Below are 18,821 nucleotides of genomic sequence, written 5' to 3'. Positions count from 1 at the left end.
CAGTATGCATTATTCATAAGTAGATGCCTATTTATAGGGATAGCCAGCTGCCTGACAGGTCAGCTGTGACACACACACACACACACACACACACACACACACACACACACAAAAACATGAGGGGTAACAAAAGATATAATACAATACATAAACATGCAGAACTTGTCTGACAACCAGCACCTAAACCAAATGAATGATCCTAAGATTTTTTTCCCTTTGTAAGCCAACAATTGATGGCAATATGACAAAAATGCAGAAGAAGAAAGAAACAGCTGAGACAAGAAAGGGAAATTCTGACATATTGAAATTGTGTACATTTGCAAAATGGGGAAGTTGCATTGCTTAAAATAATTTACCACAGAAACCTTGTAGAATAGAGATTTAAAGAATACGCCTACAACACATAATGAGTCAAAGGATAAAATGAGTTTATTTACAACACAGTGAAAATGCTAGCAAAAAGTTTAATAAATGGCTTAATGTCAGCCAGATACAGTCAAAAACAGCAGGTCAATTTATTCCTGTTAAACAGCATTGGGATGAGCTGCTTTTTAAGAAATACGTAAAGGGTTAAAACACAGTGTAATTATTTTGGATGCAGAACAACTTAAAACAAATTGACAATATTTGTTAGCGGATGACACTTAGCAGCTACAGTGTTTACATTTATATTCTGTTGTCTGATTTTTCTTTCTTCATTGAACAAATTATTTCCTTCATTTTCTCCTCCCATTTTTCTTAGTTGAGTTGAGTTAAGGAGGTGTGTGTCTAACTTGTTGCCCGGTCAACAGAAACACTAAACTTCAGAAAAACGTTGTTCATCCAGAGTTACACAATCCAGTAAACTCCAACTGTAACTGGTTATGGACTGAAGCTATACTGCTTATTCATCATCAGTAACAGACATGGGGTTGTCATAGGCTGATTTTTCAAGGTCGCCTGCTTGTTTCCTGCGCATCTCTGGAGGAGGTCTTGGTGGTGGATTCTGAGGAGGATTCTTGATGCTCTGTGCAACTGGTTTTCGGGTCTCCTTCCGTGGAAGAATGGGCTCCCAATGCTCGCCTCGTATAGCGGCCTACAAAGCAAGAAGATGACAAATCAACAATAACTGGCTTGTGGATGATTAAGTTAAGCATGACTGAACGTTACTGTTCAAGTCTGAAAATTAGGAAGATTATTATTACTGGTCCTTTTCTTTGACACTCACAGTAGTTTAGAAAATATAAAAATAAACAGTGCAACCTCGAAAGCTTCCACAGAGATCCACAGAGGTGTTGAGGAATTCAGTCACACCCCTAACTGTTCAGATTTCATAACTACATCTTTCAACAGAGGTGCCAGTAACGAAACAACCTCTTCCTTGTTGCTATTTCCTTGTTTCCACTAACTGGCCAGTTCCTGCTTCAGTTAACAACTTTATCAAAAAGTTATTTAACTTGCTGGACAAAAGAAAAATAAATGCGTTAAAAGCTGCAAACTTACTGCAAGGTAGATGAGGCTGGCAATGCCAAGGCAGACACATCCGAGAACAGTGGCAAGCATAAAACCTCCAGGTACACAGATGCTGAGGGAAAAAAACAAAAACAAAGGAATTTGATGACAAAAGACAAAATAAACCAAGTCATAATTCTTGACTAATCGACAGTGATAGAAAGCTGTTTGGCAAAGATAGCAGCTGAGATAAGGAACTCACGCAGCATGTAAGAATGCCCTGACATAGTAGTTCCTGGTCAGTGGTCCAAAGGCTTTTACGCACACAGTGAAGCAGTACTGGCCTCTGAGAGAAATTAAGACACAACCATGAGCAACTTAGAACTTGTCCATTAAAGTCCATCACACATCCAAATGAATAGTGTTTGCTTACGTTCTCTCCACACTCGTGCCCTTGGCCCTCTTGCTTCTGGGATACTCAAGTAGACACACAAACACCCCAGCAGCACTAGTTATCTGTCAAGGTGTTTTCTTTAAAATAATGTTCTTTATTTACATGCAAAGTGTCACACAGACATAAAAACAGAAACAATATATCATCATCATCATCAGTAAACACAGTGCACTAAGTCAACAGGACCAAAAGAAGTCAGATAAGAATGCTCACTGAGATAAGTCTGAGAAGTGAAATTGAGATAAACACTGGTGACGCTGAGCGGTTCAGCAGGCAAAGACAATAATGAATGAGAGCATTGTTTCTAATACAAAAGAGAATATGTCCATTATTTCATAAGAATAGCTACTGGGGGGAAAAGAAAGTACTTTCCCATGTTGTATTTTTGCCATTAATGAATAAAAAGAAATAATGTTCTTGCATGTCAGTGTGAACATTGTTAAGCATAATACTAGAACATTTGGTCAGGTTTGATGTTAACTTGCTGCATAATTGTGCTTAACATACTGTGTGATGCATCATATACATTTGACAGTTATTGTATTAATAACACTCATTCAACTGCTTGTCAATAAAAACACCAATTCAGTCACTAATGAGGCCGGAACAAAATGCCTTTTGACATATATTAATAACTTTAAATAAGCCTTAGAGAGAAAGAAAATTCACCCACTGAGCTGCGAAAACACTTCCTGATGGAAAAGATAGGAGAGGAATGGCTGCACTGATTGAGCAACAATGCAATAGAAACTAAAATGACATGTTGTGCAGAGAAGGATCTCTGAGCACAAAATCTGTCAAAGAAAAAGCAAATGGTCGTCAGCAGCTTTAGACCACACGGGCTTCAATTTGTGCAGCTAAGAAAAGTAAACAGAGCACACAAGTGGGCCCATGAGTGGACATGCATGGCTGGAAAAAACATATTGCCTGGTTGATTGGCGATGACTCTCTTTCTGCAGCATTTAGATGGTGGGGTCAAAATTTGGCACATCATTTAACGAATCGTTACTGTTTTAGTATAATTTGAATGTAACAGCAGAGTATTGTTGATGAGCATATGTGTCCCTGCATGGCTACAGTGTAATTGCTCATTTCACTTGGGCAGTGCACTACGCAGTCTCAGACTGGTTTCTTGAACTTAAAATGGCCTCCACAATCACCACACCTCAATCCAACAGAGCCTGTTTAAGATGTAGTGGAGGACAGATGAATCACATCATCTGTTCTATCACGTCAATACAGACCAGAAAGCTAAAGGCTCTAGTATTAGCTGTGTAGCCTATAATGTATTTACTTGTTATAAGTATGTCAGCTTCCTGTATGCAAACTGTAGCCTGAATACATACTTTATATCAGTTCTAATCGAGATTTTTGTGACGTAAATAACATCTGTACTTTATTTTAAGTTATTTAGCATATTATTATTTCTACAACACAGAAAAAGCTTAATAATCCAAAAATCCAGACACAATTAAAAAATACAACTGAAAATAAAGGATACACTGCATAAGCAGCAAACTGCCACCCTCTGAACTGTCCAGCAACGCCTACGATTCCTCCTGTGAGGAGAACTGAAAGAAGAAAACAGGAAGATAAGATTAAAATTATACACTCCAGCAGACTGCACAAACAAAGAGATGGTAAACTGCTTTATTATGTTGTCAGAAACACTCTGTAAATGAGCTAGACAAGAGGCTAAAAGTATAATTCCCTTTGAAAATATTCTGTTTGAATTAAACCGCTCATGTAACCGAATAAGACAAGAAACACGCTAAATACCCCCCCCCCCCCCCTCCTTTCCCTCCATAATAATAAAGTTTTCATACTCACTTAGACCCGACGCCAAAGCCTGCTCATTAGCCCACATCGCCCACTCAATCTTCCCCATTATGTTAACCTAACAGCACCTCTGCAACCTCCTGGAGCTCCTCCGGCGTGGATTACCGACGGTGATAATAGTTTCTACAAGGAAGAAAATGTATTTACGAGATTTGAGGGGTGCAGGAGGGCAGGTCAGAGGGCGAGGCTTGTTCTGCCTTAGCCAATCTCCGTTTCAAGCGTCATGTCCGAAAAAAATGCAGCGCTACAGCGGAAGAGGAAGAACCGAAAACTCCTGGCAGGTAACACAAGGAAAAGAAAGACCGGCTTTATCCCAAGATATTCACACTGTGATTGTTGACTGTGGCGGTGATTGTTAGGTTACCGGAATTTGTAAAAGTTTTGTTTTTTTCCTTATCTATTATTTGCTGTCCTTTTTGCTGCTTCTGTACCAGAATTATGAGTCAATCTTTTAAAGTTCTGAGATTGAATAGAGAATTATTTTTTCATCTGGATGAGAATCGGATGATGACAAAAATCACAAACAACAAATGAAATCTTGACCAAAATATATTTTATTGTGTGCCATTGACATTGAATTGACATGAATTAAATATGCACTGTTGATCGGAAATGGTGATTAACAAGAAGAAACAAAAAACTGTACAGACAATGATTTGATCAGACAGGTCAGAGAACAATGGGTCAGCTCCAGTCTCCGGTCCGATCTGTATTTATGACTCAGTGCATTGCTCACTGCAAGAGTTTCCACTTATTTACTACCAGAGAGTCAAGGCAGTATCAGTGTTTATCTACCTACAGACACACAGAAATGATTAAAGCTATGAAAGAACACAAAGGAGTAATGATGATATGAAAAGAGACCAAACAGGACAGTTTAATATTTAAAGGGAGACGTATCATCTTCCGCTCTTGTGAGGAAGGTGTCTGGTATTGCTGCGATAAAAGTTGTATGCAACTAAGTCACATCGGCTTTCCTGTTGCTCAGTAGAACTCGCTCCTTTAGAGCTGCAGGAGGAAATCACATTGTTTTCTTGGGAAAACCATCAGATAAAAGCAGGTGCTGAGTAGGATCCTCTACAACACGCGGGCCTGGTCCAGCCTTGAAGACAATACAAGAAGATGAAACAACAGATTAATTATGTGTGTCTGAGTGTTCACAGCTTCAAAATTATACAATTATTCTTTCCACTTGGAAACGTTAGCTTTTCAAATGAAGCACTCACTGGTCAAAGGTTCAGATAACTGTCATGGTCTTTCAGTGCCCTAGTTAAATGGACCAATGCAAGACTATGTTTCATAACAGCATGTTGAAAGGTATTGCATAGACACATCTGAACCTTCTTGCAATCCTACAGCAGACACATCACTGCAGTTTTGTGCAGCATAGATGGATCATTTAAATCTAAAACCTCTGTATCTTTCAGCTGCTGTTTAAAGTAAGCCTATAATACAATGTTGGAGTAATTGCTTGTGTGGATAAATATGAGTGAATACCTTAGTACTAATTATGTAGTTTATTCCCTTTGGCATGGGTTCCAGACCAATACCTTGCTTCAGCTCCTCAGAAAGAGAAGCACAGTTGACTGGAAGACCCTTAATAAAGCTGCAGAGAGGAAAGAAGCACTCAGTGACACATTTTAAAAAGGACTGAAGGCCAATACACCTTAATAAGCAAAAATACAAGTCTACCATTTGTTCTAAAACATTATTCAACATTAAGATGCAACATTAAGTCCTCTGTGGAAGTCCATTTAGCAGCATTTGCAGGTTCAGGTCTTCATAGACATTTCAGATTTATTCTTCTAGGCAGGTTTTTTCTAGCTCAGGCTATTTCTGTGTTTTCAGGTTGTGTGCAATTTGAAGCAGGTTATCTTCATGTTCCCTTTCTGAAATCTTTACATCCCTGCGTCTTCATGTCCCTTCTGTGGAGAAAGACCCCAATAGTATGCAAGCATCCTGATTCACTTGCCTTCAGCAAGATAATAAGCAGTGCCTGGTATTAGTCAGAAATAGTGGTCTGCTCAGGGAGTTAAGTGTGTGGATCATTTGACCAGTAAGTTGGCTGTCTTTCCAACAGGTTTTCACAACAACTTGAGGACCTCTGAGGTTCAGTCAGAGCAGACCTTTCTTGCTTGATCACTTATTTTGGTTGGATGGCAAGGTAACTTCTGGTAAATATCTTCTAGAGATGTTAATCTACTGAGTACAATGCACTTTTGGGAACACTCAAAACCTCAGAAATGGTGTTCTTGACCAGTTTTGTGGGCAGTTTTTACAGAGTTTCCTGGACTTTGGGCCTTAATACAATATGATTTGTTAGACTTTCTTTACAGGCACATGCCTTGGTAAGCTGTGCTAAAATCATTTAGGTTTCCACAGTTATGTTAGACACGTGTCAAAAATAATTAAAGCAAACAGGATGCACCTGATCAAAATGTTGAATGCAACAGCAAAGGGTTTAAACACCTTGGTAAGAACTGATTTCAGTTCTTGATTTTTAACAAACCAAAACAAGTTTCACTTTCACAAATTTCAGAGTAGGTTAATGGGCAAAAGGCCTGCTTTATCAGCTTTAGATTACACGAAAAGACCTAATACTTTCCACTGTATATATCTATATATATGCATTTAAATGTTGATTTTTCAGGATTAATTAATTGCTATAGACGGATTTTAAAGGGAATGAGCTTAACATCCTTCAACTTACTCTGCTCCGTTGGTTTCTGGGGGAAAGAAATATTGAACCATGTGCACAAACTCAGGAACGTGCTGCTGTAAAGTGAAGATCACAGCATTGGGCCCTGCATCAAAAGTGTAGGCTACCTATAAAGATAATAAACAGAATGTGACTATTGCAGAAAAAATGAGATTTTCCTGTCTCTAGTTTAAAACCATCACACATCTTTCACATCTTCTTTACGGCATCATAAAAAAATGCATTATTTTAACACATGAGGAAATTAAGTTTTCTTTATTTCATTGAAAGCATGGCATGGTGTTGAGTGATGGACTGGCAACATGTCCACTGTTAAACTAAACTCTCGCCCTATATCAGCTGGGACAGGCACCTGTGACCCCAAGTTGGATGAGTGGTTAAGAAAAATCAATTTCATGGAAAAACAATAAAATAAAATGTAAATAAGGGAATGGAAATACAAATATGTATAAATAAATAAAGTCCAGTGCCCAGATATTTCTCCCATAATGTCACTGTAAAAGCTGCTCACCCTCGTCTCCCCGTAATGCTTGTTGTAACGATGGACCAAACTGATGATCTGCTGCGAAACATGATTGAGGTAGAAGATAGGGGGGTACGTGTCGAGGCAGGTGGCATGAAACTGGTTACTATCCTTCATGGTTAGTTCAGCAAATGCTGCAAAGTCCTTTTTTCGTATTGCTTCAGTCATCTCTACCATCCGGCCTGGGACAACAGATTCAGCGCGGTGCTAACACAGGCACAGGTATGACAGTCAGACATGTGTTGTATTAGTGAGCTGGGTTTAAATAAAGTGCCAATCAATATACATTAAAATTCTGACATTTGCAGTATAAGGTGAACACACCTTTAATAGGCAGCTTGTTTTTACACTGGTTTGCATTCCAGAGGTGCTGCCAACTGGCTTCCGCTCTGCACTGGCCTGTGACAGAAGTGCATCAAATTGATGTAACTTTTGCATTCCTGCATTTGTAAAAGCGCAAATTCATCAGTATTATTTTCACTTATTTAGTGTCACTCTTCTATACCCACAATCAGACCTACCACTAGTACGAGGATTCTGAGCTCAGGCCAGTGAGTCTCTGGCTCCACCTGCTGGGCTAAACTGTCCTTCCCATCCTCTTTGTTTCCCATAATCCACTGGACGAAACCTCCATACATGCTCCGGCATGCGCTGCCAGAGCCTTGACGAGCAATCCCAGACAACTCTCCTTCTACTCCAAACACCCGAGCCAGAGAGTAAACTGTGCCACAGAACAGTCAAAAAAAACAAAGACACTGGGACTAAGTGAAGCAATATCAACTATAAGAAAGATGGAGAAGGAGATGTTAGCAAAAGTGAATTATAGCACAGACAAGCTCACCCAGGCAAGCAAATCCAGCTGCTGAAGAGGCGAGTCCAGCAGCAGTGGGGAAGTTGTTAACTGAGCAAATGTGGACTTTGTGTGACAAACTAGCTGAATCCACGCCAGAGTCTCCATCATTACGCCTCTTCCGTGCCAATCGTCGAACTAAACATAAAGAAAAAAGAAAGAAAACTACATTGTAGTATGCACTCCTTTCTGTCTGCTCTATGATTTTACAAATATAATGCACAACACTCACTCTCTCTCAGACAGGACTGCAGTCTGGGATGGGTTATGTCCTCCTCTTTACCGTTGAGCCATATTCGATCCTCCTGAAATGATCTGCTGGTTGCAACTGTAGTGGTTGTTTTCAGCTAAGCAGAAGAAGAAAGGAAGGTACGTCGGTATCAAGCTGCATTTACAGTGGTGTGCAAAAATCTTGAACCATCCCTCATTTTTTTCTATTATGTTTCCAAGAACCAGACCTTTTTGTAGTTTTTTAAGAGTGCTCGAGAGCAATAGTTCTCCAGGCATTCTGAAGTTCTTTCAAAGTTTTACTTTGGACATTGGATGCTTTTATACACATTTTTAGTCCAGTCCTTGTACCTAACCACTTATAGAGGGATCTGTTTTTGTTTATTAAGCCACTTAAAACTGATTTATCAATCACTCAAGCATAAAAAGGCACCTGACTCAAGGGATGAACCAGTGTTATGTCCATACATAACAGACCAATTAGCCAAACCAATTTTAAATTGTATCTTTAAGAACTTTGTTACTTCAGCCATTCCAAAACATTTCGTGATTTCTTTAGGTAAAGCTACATAAAATATAAAAATGTATTTTTGCACCAATAAGATGATTCCCAAAGCGTTATTTGCCAAAAGCATGTCTCATCATGGGTGTGCAGTGTGTTCTTCAAAAAGGACCAAAGAACTGACAGATCTTTACAGAGAACAGAACAAAAAAGCAGCAAACATGCAAAGAAGAGCAAAAGAGAAACTAGAGAAATAATGGTGCTGTATGTAGTAGTGTATGTTATTACTAATATAACATAATATCCAACTTGAAGCCCGGAGACATGTGAAAAGCACAAAACACAGTGTATGTCTGTGTATCCCAGTTTCAAGGGACAGTGCAAAAGTGATGCCAATCGTCTGTAATCTGAGTAACAGAGAATTTCTTCCAGATTGTCACAATACTTTTCCCCCCAATATTCATTTAGTAGAATATCTAATAGACGTGAACAGGTAAAGTTTAATATAACTGTGTTCACACTGCAAATACTAAAACAGCAGATAAATATTTAAAGTTTGTCTAGCAATCCTAATTGAGACTAACAGTAATGTTATGACATAATATTCTCTTAACAGTCTATTTTATAGAGACTTTGGCTCCATTCAGTGAACTCTTACTGCCACAGCAGCAGTTTATTCTGCAGCTCTCGACAGGGAAACACGACGAAATGAGAAAACATAGAGAAAGAGTTGGTTTTTTTTACAGACACAGGCTTCGTGAGGATTTCGTTTTAATTAACATACCTGGTCTTGATGCAATGTGACGCTCAACGATGAGTTAATGGGTAGAATTATGTCTTCATTTCTCTTGCCCCCTGAAAAGTAAGAAGGCTTTAACACGGAGTCCTCAACCGAGGTGTCATCAGCCTGATATTAGGATAAAATATAAATAGACTCGAGAGTAATTCAGACCTTTAATAGCCAATATTCAGTCAGACATTAACACACAGGCACTGTCGATTCAGTTTTACTTGAGTCCAAATGATACAACCGTAACAAAACAATGCTAACTCAAACACAAGTCCAGGTGATACTTACAGTATTTAATGACAGCTATATTCACTGGAGCGGTACATGTAACTATATGTGGCTGCTCAGTTCTGTCCTCCGGCATGGCTCTGCATATACACTAATAAAAAGACTACCTGAATGTTTTTTAAAACACACTGTACAACCCTCTCCCCGAGTTTAGCACTCTCAGCGTGGCTGCCTGCACCTTACTGTAGCGTTTCCTAGCAGACTCACCGGATTGGTTAGTGATGAACATGTGACTAACCCGAGCACCAATCAGAGTCGGGCTGAGTGTACTGAACTCTAAATAGCCAATAAGAAATCATCTGACCACGGTCGTGTGAAAATGAGGCAAGCGTAAGACCAACCCAGACCCCTGTCGTCGGTGTTAGGGTTTATTCAAGTCAACGCAATTTTGAATTATAAACGCAATATGAATTAAAAATCTTAATAAGTGCTCAGGCAGGAAATGACTATTGTGAATTAGAGATAAGCTGCAGGATTTAGTGCTGAAAAGGTACTCGGTTATTGTATTTGACATGTAATGAACAACTGAGGTACATTAAATGCTTTCTTATACTGTACATCATTATTGGTACTGACCCCGATAAAAACAGTTCTGTCAGTATGGTGACTACAGTGATTTCGGACAGACTTTTATAGAGATAATAAAGTATATTAATATAAAACAAATTTCCTCATTTTGCATTTTATTTCAAAAGTTGTTGGATACATTTGGCAGTCTGTTAACTCCTGCTTCTGAACTGAATGTCAAAATGTGAACTTATTTATAAAGCAAAAAGTCCAGAGTCAATTATCCACCTCCATAGACTGACAGTCTACCTTTGTATGGTGGGGACGTTACTGTGTATTGATGTTGTGATATTTGATGTTCAAGTCAGTGGAATACAATTTGTGTTTAATTCTAAATGGAAACTTAAAAAAAAGAAGAAAGATTTAACACTCATTTAAATGGTGAAGGACAATTTTAGAAACAGTCCACTAATAAGGAAAAACATTTCAATTTAAGGCTCATTTAATTATATGTGAACCCTCAAGGTACACATCAGCAACAAGAATCCTAGAATAACAGCTAATGGGATAGTAGCCTAGATGGCAATTAAAGAGTAGACCCACATAAAATGCATTAACATCAGTATCATCTGCATTTTAACTAGTTTCTAATGTTTGAAGAAAATGCATGAACCGTGGTGAAAATAAAGGAAACTACTGAGATGGACTAGGAGAGTCAAACAGTGCCATGAGCTGTCAGATAAGCAGTAAAAATTTGTAGCATCTAGATTGAAGAGTTTACAAAATAAAATGTTAATTGACATTGTGTTCAACAATCCCACCAAATGCTGCAATATCAAAGTCCTTGTTTTCCATCTTGGTTGGTAGTTTCCAAAGACACACAGAAGCTAGTGTGGCATCTCAGGGTTCAGCTAACAGGAACACACTAGTCAGCGATCCTGTCAGAGTCCCAGCAAAGCATGTCAACTGCTCTGATTTGGTTGCTCATTCCAGAGCTCCTGTTGAAAGTTAATAGTCGTCCTCATCATCCGAGTCCATCACCCTCCGTCTGTTGAACTGTCAAGTAGAGTGTATTAGAAATGTAATACATATAAATTACAGGAAAAAAAATCAAATGTATGTGACATTTCAGAGAAACTTACTGTAACGGTTGTCTTTTTTTCTGTTTGTTGACTGACTTTTTCTAGGATCTCGATCAAGCCTGATTCTGTAATCTGACAAAAGTGGAAATGAGTTTATTCAATATGTTTTGCTAGAAGCATTCAAAGTTAAAGTCATTTGAGGAAAAAAAGAGTTTTGAGAGGAATGCATAGTGAAAAACTACATACACTCTTGCTGCTTAAATGAACTTAAATGATCGTCAGTCGTGTGACCACCTCTGAAAGCAGAAGTTTGGCACTTTGCTGGCACCATGCAGGCACCTTGCAGTTGAGTTAACTGCAAACTCCACTGTACACGGAAATATTATAGTGCTAAATCTGCCTGGCAACTATAGCTTGGCTGAAGGTGGTTTTACAAGATACTGAATGCGGGGTGTATTTAGTTTTTCATAGGATCGCAGAGAGTGCTGTGAAAACTTTTTCCCCATGTCTGTACTTTCTTACCTTTCCTCCCAGCTTTCCAAAACGAGCCATTTGAATGAGATAGTTTTCAACTGCATTTGCCTTTTCTGGCTTCACCAAGGCAAGATTGCTCACTAAAAAATAAAATACAATGAGACAGCACTATTAATTTCCAAAGAGGAGTTTTATTAGGATGAAGGATATACAGTATATGAAACCACACTTACATCTCGCACGGGCAGACTGGTCTAGAACTTGAGCCAATATGGAGTTCCTCATATCTGTTTCTCTGTAATTAGAAAACAATTACATTGGTCAACTGAGACCAACTAAAAGAAAACAAAAAGATACTGCATTTATATAGAAGTTAAGCAGTAAGAATACCAGGTTGGTCAGCTACACTGAGAGTTTAGATATTACATATATGTCAAAAACTTTCAGTGCTGGCTCACAGCGGCTCATCTAATTGTTGGGGTTTCTCCGTATTAATGTAATGGGTCTATACCTTACAATAATAAGCACCTTGAGGTGACTGTTGTTGTAATTTGGCACTATATAAATAAGACTGAGTTAAATAGGAAAAAATATATTCAACTGAAGGTATATATACACATTTCTGCTGTATGGAAATATTTTAGTTCAGTTACAAAAAAAGTGCAATACTTAAGGCATATAACAGTTAGTCTTTAAAAAAAACAGTCCTTTATGCAAGTACAAGTACTATAAACAGGAAAAATTCAGCTAAAGTAGTTTCTTTTTTGATCAATTACACATCGTACCTTTGTTTGGCCTCCTCTGCTTGCTGATTATTACCTTCCTGGAAGTATACAGGACAGCACCATTAAATACAGATTTTATTTATACATTCAGCTAACTGGTAGACATTTTATTTTATTCCATCCACCAATCAAACAGTACTTTAATGTTGGTAATGGTGAAAATTTGATAAAGTAACTTATTCGCTGTTATTTTCAGGTCTGACGATACAAGAAGGACCATGAGAGCAATCTCTTCGGTTATGTTTTCAAGTTTCTTCGTTTTGTTTTTAAAAATTCTATATTTTACTTAAACCAGTATAGCAAAGTATACCATAATGGCTTATCTTTAATCGAGTTTGTAAATTTGTTGCTTTGGATATTTTTTTAATGGTAGGTACTCTAGAAAATGAATTAAAGTCCAGTATGTTCTCTATTTTGTAACAAATAAAGTTAGACTACTGTCAACAAACAAACAAAACTCATATGACAGATTTATATATAGGCACATTCAGTGAAAAGTTCCAATTACAGTCTTCTTGAGGTAAGTTGGATATCATCAATGAGATTTAAAACCCACTGATCACTGTATTTTTTGAGGTCACAAAAAGACATAAAATAGAAATTTATGAGTGTCAAATATTTTCAAAAACAATGACAGAAACCCAGACACGTGAGGACTCTCTAATCACTGCACTGCATGTGAATTAGTATAAATACTTATTTCTGACATATGGTAATGTATTAGACTATTGACAGTTCACCAAACACGTCAGAAATTGCTGCCGCTTACTCACATGCTGTGCTAATGTCAAAGTTTAGATAAACACACACACACAAATTATCTGTAGAAAGGAGGAAGCATAACGACCACTCCATCAGTAGCAAGTCTAAAAATTTGTTCAATTTTGTTCCAACAAGCTAGCGCTTTGATTTTCAGAGGGGTAAGCGCTGACTGATACAAAGCTAGCACTATGGTGATGTTAACACATCTAGATGAGGAAGCAAATATCATCTGCACCAAACATGAGGCTCATTAAGTTAGCTGTGTATATCCCTTAAGTTAGAGTTAAGTGGTGGTTTGTTTTTGTTTTAGCTACACTAGCTAGCAGTATACTGAACTCAGCATCTCCATATAAGGCGGGTGAAACCATGCTTTCCGGTGCCTATTCGGTTCTTACCCCTTGCTTTGCCTGTAGCTCCGCCATTCTTTGCCGCCTAATCGCCTCTAATTCTTCGTCTGCCATTTTTTATAACCGTAATATTGACCTAAAAGTCAAAACTGGGATGGTGTATCGCAATAAAATTCCCACTAAACTGCTATCACAGGCTAGGCCCAGCCTAACTGAAGGAAGGATAATCGACGTCAGAAAAACAGATCCGACAGGCTCGATCAATCAATGAGAGAGTCAGGCTCACTCAGTCGTGCACTGTATCATTATGCCTCTGAAGTTATATATTTTATTCTCCCAAGTCTTAATAATAATAATAATAATGGATTGGATTTATATAGCGCTTTTCAAGGCACCCAAAGCGCTTTACAATGCCACTATTCATTCACATTCACACACTGGTGGAAGCAGCTACGGTTGTAGCCACAGCTGCCCTGGGGCAGACTGACAGGAGCGAGGCTGCCATATCGCGCCATCGGCCCCTCTGGCCAACACCAGTAGGCGGTAGGGTAAAGTGTCTTGGCAATCATTATAACATTTTTTCCCAGGAAGTCCGTTTGATTTTTCTCCAAAATATAAGGTTAGGGTAGCGCTGTGGCCAAAGTTACCACCAATAATTACTTATACCTCATAGGGGTAATACTGAAAGAAGGATCTCTAACTGGAAATATGAAAAATCTTAACTTTATCCTACAGCGATTTGTATGGTTCTTGTGATGATATACTCTCAGGTTTCACAGGACCTGGAGGGGTTTCTTGAAGGTTACTGTCTTTTTAAAGGCAGTGCACATGTAACACAATTGATCAATCAATATGTTTCAATTTGTATCACATACAGAAACTGGTGATTTAGACAGATGTATTATTTGATCGTTTAGACCTTACACATCTTAAAATAACAGCTTACAATAATTGATATGGTAGACTAAAGTACAGCATATATTAATAAGTTTTTTAATTTGTTTTTTTAAAGAAAGAAAATATGGTATTGTGGCACTATTACAACAAAAAGAATAATTGAAATGGAGTATTGTGCCTTGTCAATATGTCCAATATGTGTGACAGTTCATTCAGTGCCATCATGTGATGTGTCAAACAGCTGACAGGTGGAGTAATCTCAGGAGGTTCCTCTTGCTTGATATCTAGCTCCCTCTGTATGTACTGTAAGAGAAACGACTCAGAAGCAGAGGGATATGGTACTTTTGCCCAGGGTCATTTATGGTGAAGACAATCTTCAAGAAGAAAAACAGAAAGATTACAGAGATAAGATTAATATTCAAGCCCATACAAATGGTTTAAATTGGACACAAATTTACCGATTTAGTCTCAAAAATCGTGATGACACCACAAGTAAATCGTGAGATATCAACAGTTTTAGCATTTCCTCACCTCAACATACGGGTAAAAGCAGGTCTCTCCCATACTCGCCCAATACTGAGCCGTCTCAAAATGCATTTTGTACACACCAGATTTAAATGATTGTTTTGCGATAAGTCCAGGGCAACGTCCATCATCATTAGTGGTCCTGTTCAAAAAGCATAAGATCGAAGAGCTTTGCACAAAGACATCAACTTTTACAGCAGTCTTTGAGATTTTCAACTAATTATAGGTTTCTTGGTGATGCTTTTTTTTTCCAGGTTCTTACCCGGTGGTGATTAAATTCCAGGTGTTTGTGGAGGGGTCTTGTTGATAAAGGCTGAGGGCCATATTTGACCCGGGGACACCCATTGCAGTGTTCAGCACATGTGTGGTCAGAGGACTAGGTGATTCTGACATTGCTGTGAGCTACAGACCGAAGACATAGGACTTTAAACAGAGCAGCTTAATATGGAGGAATCACATTAAAATAGTAATATTAAGATGAAACTATATCCACACATTTGCATCTTACAAATGAGATACTGGTGCTGGTGTAGTTTTCTTAAAGCACCAGTGAGTTCTTGCAATGTTAAACTATCTTTGGCACTTTAAAGATTTTAGACAGCAACCACAGCAGAACCCTTGGTTTAAATTTGCCACAAGACTGTGTTCAATAATTAAAAATAGCATATTTTGTTATATTTGATATTGAACTGTTAGCTAAAACTAATGTCACCTCAGCCATAAGTTATAGTACATAACAACCTATCGACTATATAATGCTGTTTCACTTTATTTTAAAATCACAAATCTTCAGTTTTATCATGTATTTCTTAAAATGTTACACTTACCTTATTATCAGGCAAAATCTGACTCTTCAGTTGCTGCAGCCTGGAAGCGCTCATGAGCACTGAGGAATAAAAATTCTGGGTTTGCAGCTTTTTACTGAGTAATGTAATTTTATGGTGTATATGTAACAGCTTCAGATCTTTATTACAAAACCCCCACAAAGTTCTGAACACTGTCCTCTTCAGTATGACATTCAGTTCACATGTGCTTATCTTTTTGTCAACAGCACGCTAGTTATGCAAGAGCTCCTTTTGTCACACTTCGTTTTCAGCACTTTGAACTTGGATGATTAAAGTTGCTTCCTCTGGGGCCGAGCAGATTAGCACAGTAAATGGCATTAAAAGTAACAAAGTTGCATTCTCACATCTTCCCCCTGCTTGAATTTCACAAAAGAATATTCACAACATAATTTTATATGAACCACTCAACCTTAACCTCCAGCTTCAAATTCAGCTCCCGGAGTTCAGCATCAGAGTTGTTAAATATAAAGGCTTGTTGATTTTATTGTTGACAGCAGAGCTCTGCTTCACAGTTCATAATGGTGACTTTTTAGCAGTGCTGTTCTTTTTTTCTGATGCTTCCATATCAAACTATATCATCAGGTACATGCTGACATTAGAGCGCAAGATGGCAATGTGGTTAATGTGCATCATCAATCACTAAAAATCACCAGGCTGTCCTATTTGGCTACATTTCACTTCATGTCTTCATCTCATGTTTGTTTATTAATCATTCATATTATTACTGATGAGAAAAAGAGAGCAAAAGATTTTTACATGTCTTAGTTTTTAGTACCCTATCAGGTCCTTGTGACCTATGGCCTAAATTAAACTGAAACCTGGCCATTTTCCCCACGTGGCCTCCGTATCTCAGCTTAGTAAAGCTTTCCCTTTCTCTCTTAATTATCTCTCACAGGCTAATCCAGCTTTCTAAAGAGACAGCTGCTGATGGAAAGGCTGCATGTGGATTTTTGTTTTTCAAACTCTGACATATATAAAAAAAATGAGTCATATTTTGTTTCAGTGTTTTCTGACTCAGCAGAAATTCACAGGCTGCTGGAAAGTCTTATCAAATGTCTGCTTTTGCCTCGGTCTTTCAGAATAAAAACACAACACCACAAATAATGTTTATACTCAATATGAAAATACTTTTACTACAATGACAATGAGTATTTCCACTTGGCAATATCTTAAGAATGCAAACAAAAACATGTAACACCATAGGAATTATAATAATATCATTATTTTCTTTAAAAAACACACAGAAGTCCTAAAGCAAGATTAAAATTGTACGGCTAAACAATTACAGTAAAGTATACAATAATACACATTATTACACTGACCTGGGTCTTCGCACATCTTAAAGTGTCTAATACATAGAGGAAGAGAGTTATAACATTACTCTAATACACTTAAAGGAGATAAAATACTCTTTCCTTCTGAAAATACTTAATGGGTATAGTATATCATTCATACTCATACCTACAGGTGGAAAACAAACCATTTATCTCCTGAGTGATTATCCAGCTAAATTCTGATATCTGGAAAATATGAGTTAAGGTTTAAAAATGAAAGAGCTGTGTGCAGAGTTTAGAATACTTGAAGTAACACCGAGTTCATTTTCATTATACTGTCCACACAATATTCCAGTTCTAGTGTTAATTTGGAAATAGCGGCATGTTTACATGGTTGAGAAAAACCCATGCTTAATTAATATCTAGTCCTATGTGTTTTGTGCATGATTTACTTCAAGGTCCTTAAGGCCTTTAGACATTTTGTAACACTGAATGATTTTGCTGTTTCCAGCGGAAAGGAAAAAACCCCAAAAAAATGATGAACCAGCTGTAGAAACACTCATATTAACAGTATCTATAAATGATTAATGTGTGTAAAGTCTGACATTACTCTATGTCATCTGTTTTCGTAAAAACAAAGAAATAAAAACCCAGAGTGACCCATGCATGGTAAAAAAGTACAATCTGAACTGAAAAATTAAACTAATGAGGACGTGCTTGAAAACCTGCATACTATCTGATAGACACCAGTGTGGTTGCACAAAGACTTCAGGTCCTTTAGAAGTCCATGGGAAAATGACTTTCTGACTTGACCCCTGTAAACACATTCCTGCTCAGTTTATGGGTTCTGTCACTCATTTTTGGTCACACTGAATTAAAAAAAAGAAATTTGTTTGTTTTATAAACCTGGGTAATACTGTGTTTCAAAATAGAGGCTTATCTGTGGTACGAAATCGCACGCTCATTAGCAAGTGAGACGTCACTCTCCAGTTTGCCAAATGCTCATCTCCAGGCTTCAAAACAGGACTTCAGAAACCAGTGTGAGACATCACGGTAGCTACGTCCATCTTTTATACCGCCTGTGACGTGAGCAAAATAAACTGGCAGGTTTGTGTCATTATGATTTAATGATTCATATCTATTTTGCTGAAACATTGAGATTCATGCTGGAGTGTTGCTGTTGGTGCAAACTCACTCATACAGTAGAACTGGTTCATTTCAGGTAGACGTGTAAAATTTATAAAGTCATCGTTCTGTTTTGTTTATTTGTTACAGCAAGGTCACGGTCTATCTGTCACTCTCTTAGGTAAGCCTGTCAAGTTCTGGTCAGTTGGATGTATGTGTACTTGCTTCTCAAAATTGATCTGTATCTGGATCATGGTCACGTTAAACGAGTTGCTGTGATTCAATTAAATGCATTACGTTATTTGATATGTACACCCTATGTTGAGCTTCTGATGTGGGTGTTAGCCTGATGGCTCAGGTTCTCTTCCTCCATGTTTGGCACCTTATCCATGTCTTTTACGTTTTCTCACATTCCTCCTTCATATTTCCTCCTCAGGGTCAGAGCTGTGGTTGCTCATCTGTGACAGACAAACAGGCAGACAGACAGTGGGAGGGAAACAAAGAAGGCGTTTCATTAACTGCCAGCTCAGAATGACTCAGGAAAATTTTGTTATGCCAGTATACGCTGATTTCA

At 38.0% G+C, this 18,821-nt stretch overlaps 5 protein-coding genes across 6 annotated transcripts in view; all 5 read right to left on the bottom strand.

Moving 5' to 3' along the window:
* Window positions 1-411: 411 nt before the first annotated feature.
* On the bottom strand, window positions 412-3,961 carry cyba (cytochrome b-245, alpha polypeptide). The gene is made up of 6 exons (XM_026167429.2): window positions 3,716-3,961; window positions 3,387-3,456; window positions 1,865-1,939; window positions 1,694-1,777; window positions 1,483-1,564; window positions 412-1,075 (listed from the first exon to the last, which is right to left on the bottom strand). The coding sequence occupies exons 1-6, from the start codon at window positions 3,771-3,773 to the stop codon at window positions 884-886; spliced, it is 561 nt and encodes a 186-aa protein (XP_026023214.1). The 5' UTR covers window positions 3,774-3,961; the 3' UTR covers window positions 412-883.
* A 299-nt stretch (window positions 3,962-4,260) lies between these two features.
* Window positions 4,261-9,843, bottom strand: mvda (mevalonate (diphospho) decarboxylase a). The gene is made up of 10 exons (XM_026169517.2): window positions 9,625-9,843; window positions 9,331-9,401; window positions 8,049-8,163; window positions 7,808-7,954; window positions 7,488-7,687; window positions 7,291-7,365; window positions 6,955-7,173; window positions 6,435-6,550; window positions 5,222-5,330; window positions 4,261-4,826 (listed from the first exon to the last, which is right to left on the bottom strand). The coding sequence occupies exons 1-10, from the start codon at window positions 9,698-9,700 to the stop codon at window positions 4,746-4,748; spliced, it is 1,209 nt and encodes a 402-aa protein (XP_026025302.1). The 5' UTR covers window positions 9,701-9,843; the 3' UTR covers window positions 4,261-4,745.
* Window positions 9,844-10,290: 447 nt separating this feature from the next.
* pdcd5 (programmed cell death 5) lies at window positions 10,291-13,866 on the bottom strand. Its single transcript, XM_026169527.2, has 6 exons — window positions 13,630-13,866; window positions 12,473-12,510; window positions 11,921-11,982; window positions 11,736-11,827; window positions 11,274-11,345; window positions 10,291-11,187 (listed from the first exon to the last, which is right to left on the bottom strand). The coding sequence occupies exons 1-6, from the start codon at window positions 13,693-13,695 to the stop codon at window positions 11,140-11,142; spliced, it is 378 nt and encodes a 125-aa protein (XP_026025312.1). The 5' UTR covers window positions 13,696-13,866; the 3' UTR covers window positions 10,291-11,139.
* A 596-nt stretch (window positions 13,867-14,462) lies between these two features.
* Window positions 14,463-16,068, bottom strand: uraha (urate (5-hydroxyiso-) hydrolase a). The gene is made up of 4 exons (XM_026167305.2): window positions 15,831-16,068; window positions 15,266-15,405; window positions 15,010-15,145; window positions 14,463-14,852 (listed from the first exon to the last, which is right to left on the bottom strand). Exons 1-4 carry the CDS (start codon window positions 15,882-15,884, stop codon window positions 14,763-14,765), a joined length of 420 nt encoding a protein of 139 aa, XP_026023090.1. The 5' UTR covers window positions 15,885-16,068; the 3' UTR covers window positions 14,463-14,762.
* Window positions 16,069-16,949: 881 nt separating this feature from the next.
* LOC113023476 (uncharacterized) overlaps window positions 16,950-18,821 on the bottom strand; it is a 40,984-nt gene continuing 39,112 nt past the window's right edge. For both annotated transcript variants that reach the window (XM_026169505.2, XM_080302996.1), the window contains one exon: window positions 16,950-18,705. In XM_026169505.2, coding sequence (XP_026025290.1) covers window positions 18,667-18,705 — 39 coding nt within the window. In that variant the 3' untranslated portion in view covers window positions 16,950-18,666. The remainder of the gene's footprint in view (window positions 18,706-18,821) is intronic.

Source organism: Astatotilapia calliptera, chromosome 1 (genome assembly GCF_964374335.1).
Source record: "Astatotilapia calliptera chromosome 1, fAstCal68.1, whole genome shotgun sequence".
Lineage (NCBI taxonomy): Eukaryota > Metazoa > Chordata > Actinopteri > Cichliformes > Cichlidae > Astatotilapia > Astatotilapia calliptera.
This window is presented reverse-complemented; position numbering and strand designations above follow the sequence as displayed.

Bases quoted from the DNA above. Each gene is read 5' to 3' on its own strand.
- uraha (XM_026167305.2), bottom strand. From the start codon at position 15,884: ATGAGCGCTTCCAGGCTGCAGCAACTGAAGAGTCAGATTTTGCCTGAT. The intron at 15,406-15,830 runs GTAAGTGTAACA...TTCGGTCTGTAG, and splicing joins AGATTTTGCCTGATAATAAG to CTCACAGCAATGTCAGAATC. The intron at 15,146-15,265 runs GTAAGAACCTGG...CTTTTTGAACAG, and splicing joins TGGAATTTAATCACCACCGG to GACCACTAATGATGATGGAC.
- cyba (XM_026167429.2), bottom strand. From the start codon at position 3,773: ATGGGGAAGATTGAGTGGGCGATGTGGGCTAATGAGCAGGCTTTGGCG. The intron at 1,778-1,864 runs GTAAGCAAACAC...AATTTCTCTCAG, and splicing joins GGCACGAGTGTGGAGAGAAC to AGGCCAGTACTGCTTCACTG. The intron at 1,565-1,693 runs GTGAGTTCCTTA...TTTTTCCCTCAG, and splicing joins AGGGCATTCTTACATGCTGC to CATCTGTGTACCTGGAGGTT.
- mvda (XM_026169517.2), bottom strand. From the start codon at position 9,700: ATGCCGGAGGACAGAACTGAGCAGCCACATATAGTTACATGTACCGCT. The intron at 7,955-8,048 runs GTGAGTGTTGTG...CTTTATGTTTAG, and splicing joins GCAGTCCTGTCTGAGAGAGA to TTCGACGATTGGCACGGAAG. The intron at 5,331-6,434 runs GTAAGTTGAAGG...TCCTCTCTGCAG, and splicing joins CCAGAAACCAACGGAGCAGA to CTTTATTAAGGGTCTTCCAG.
- pdcd5 (XM_026169527.2), bottom strand. From the start codon at position 13,695: ATGGCAGACGAAGAATTAGAGGCGATTAGGCGGCAAAGAATGGCGGAG. The intron at 12,511-13,629 runs GTAAGAACCGAA...GTATACTTCCAG, and splicing joins AGCTACAGGCAAAGCAAGGG to GAAGGTAATAATCAGCAAGC. The intron at 11,983-12,472 runs GTACGATGTGTA...TTCTAATTACAG, and splicing joins GCAGAGGAGGCCAAACAAAG to AGAAACAGATATGAGGAACT.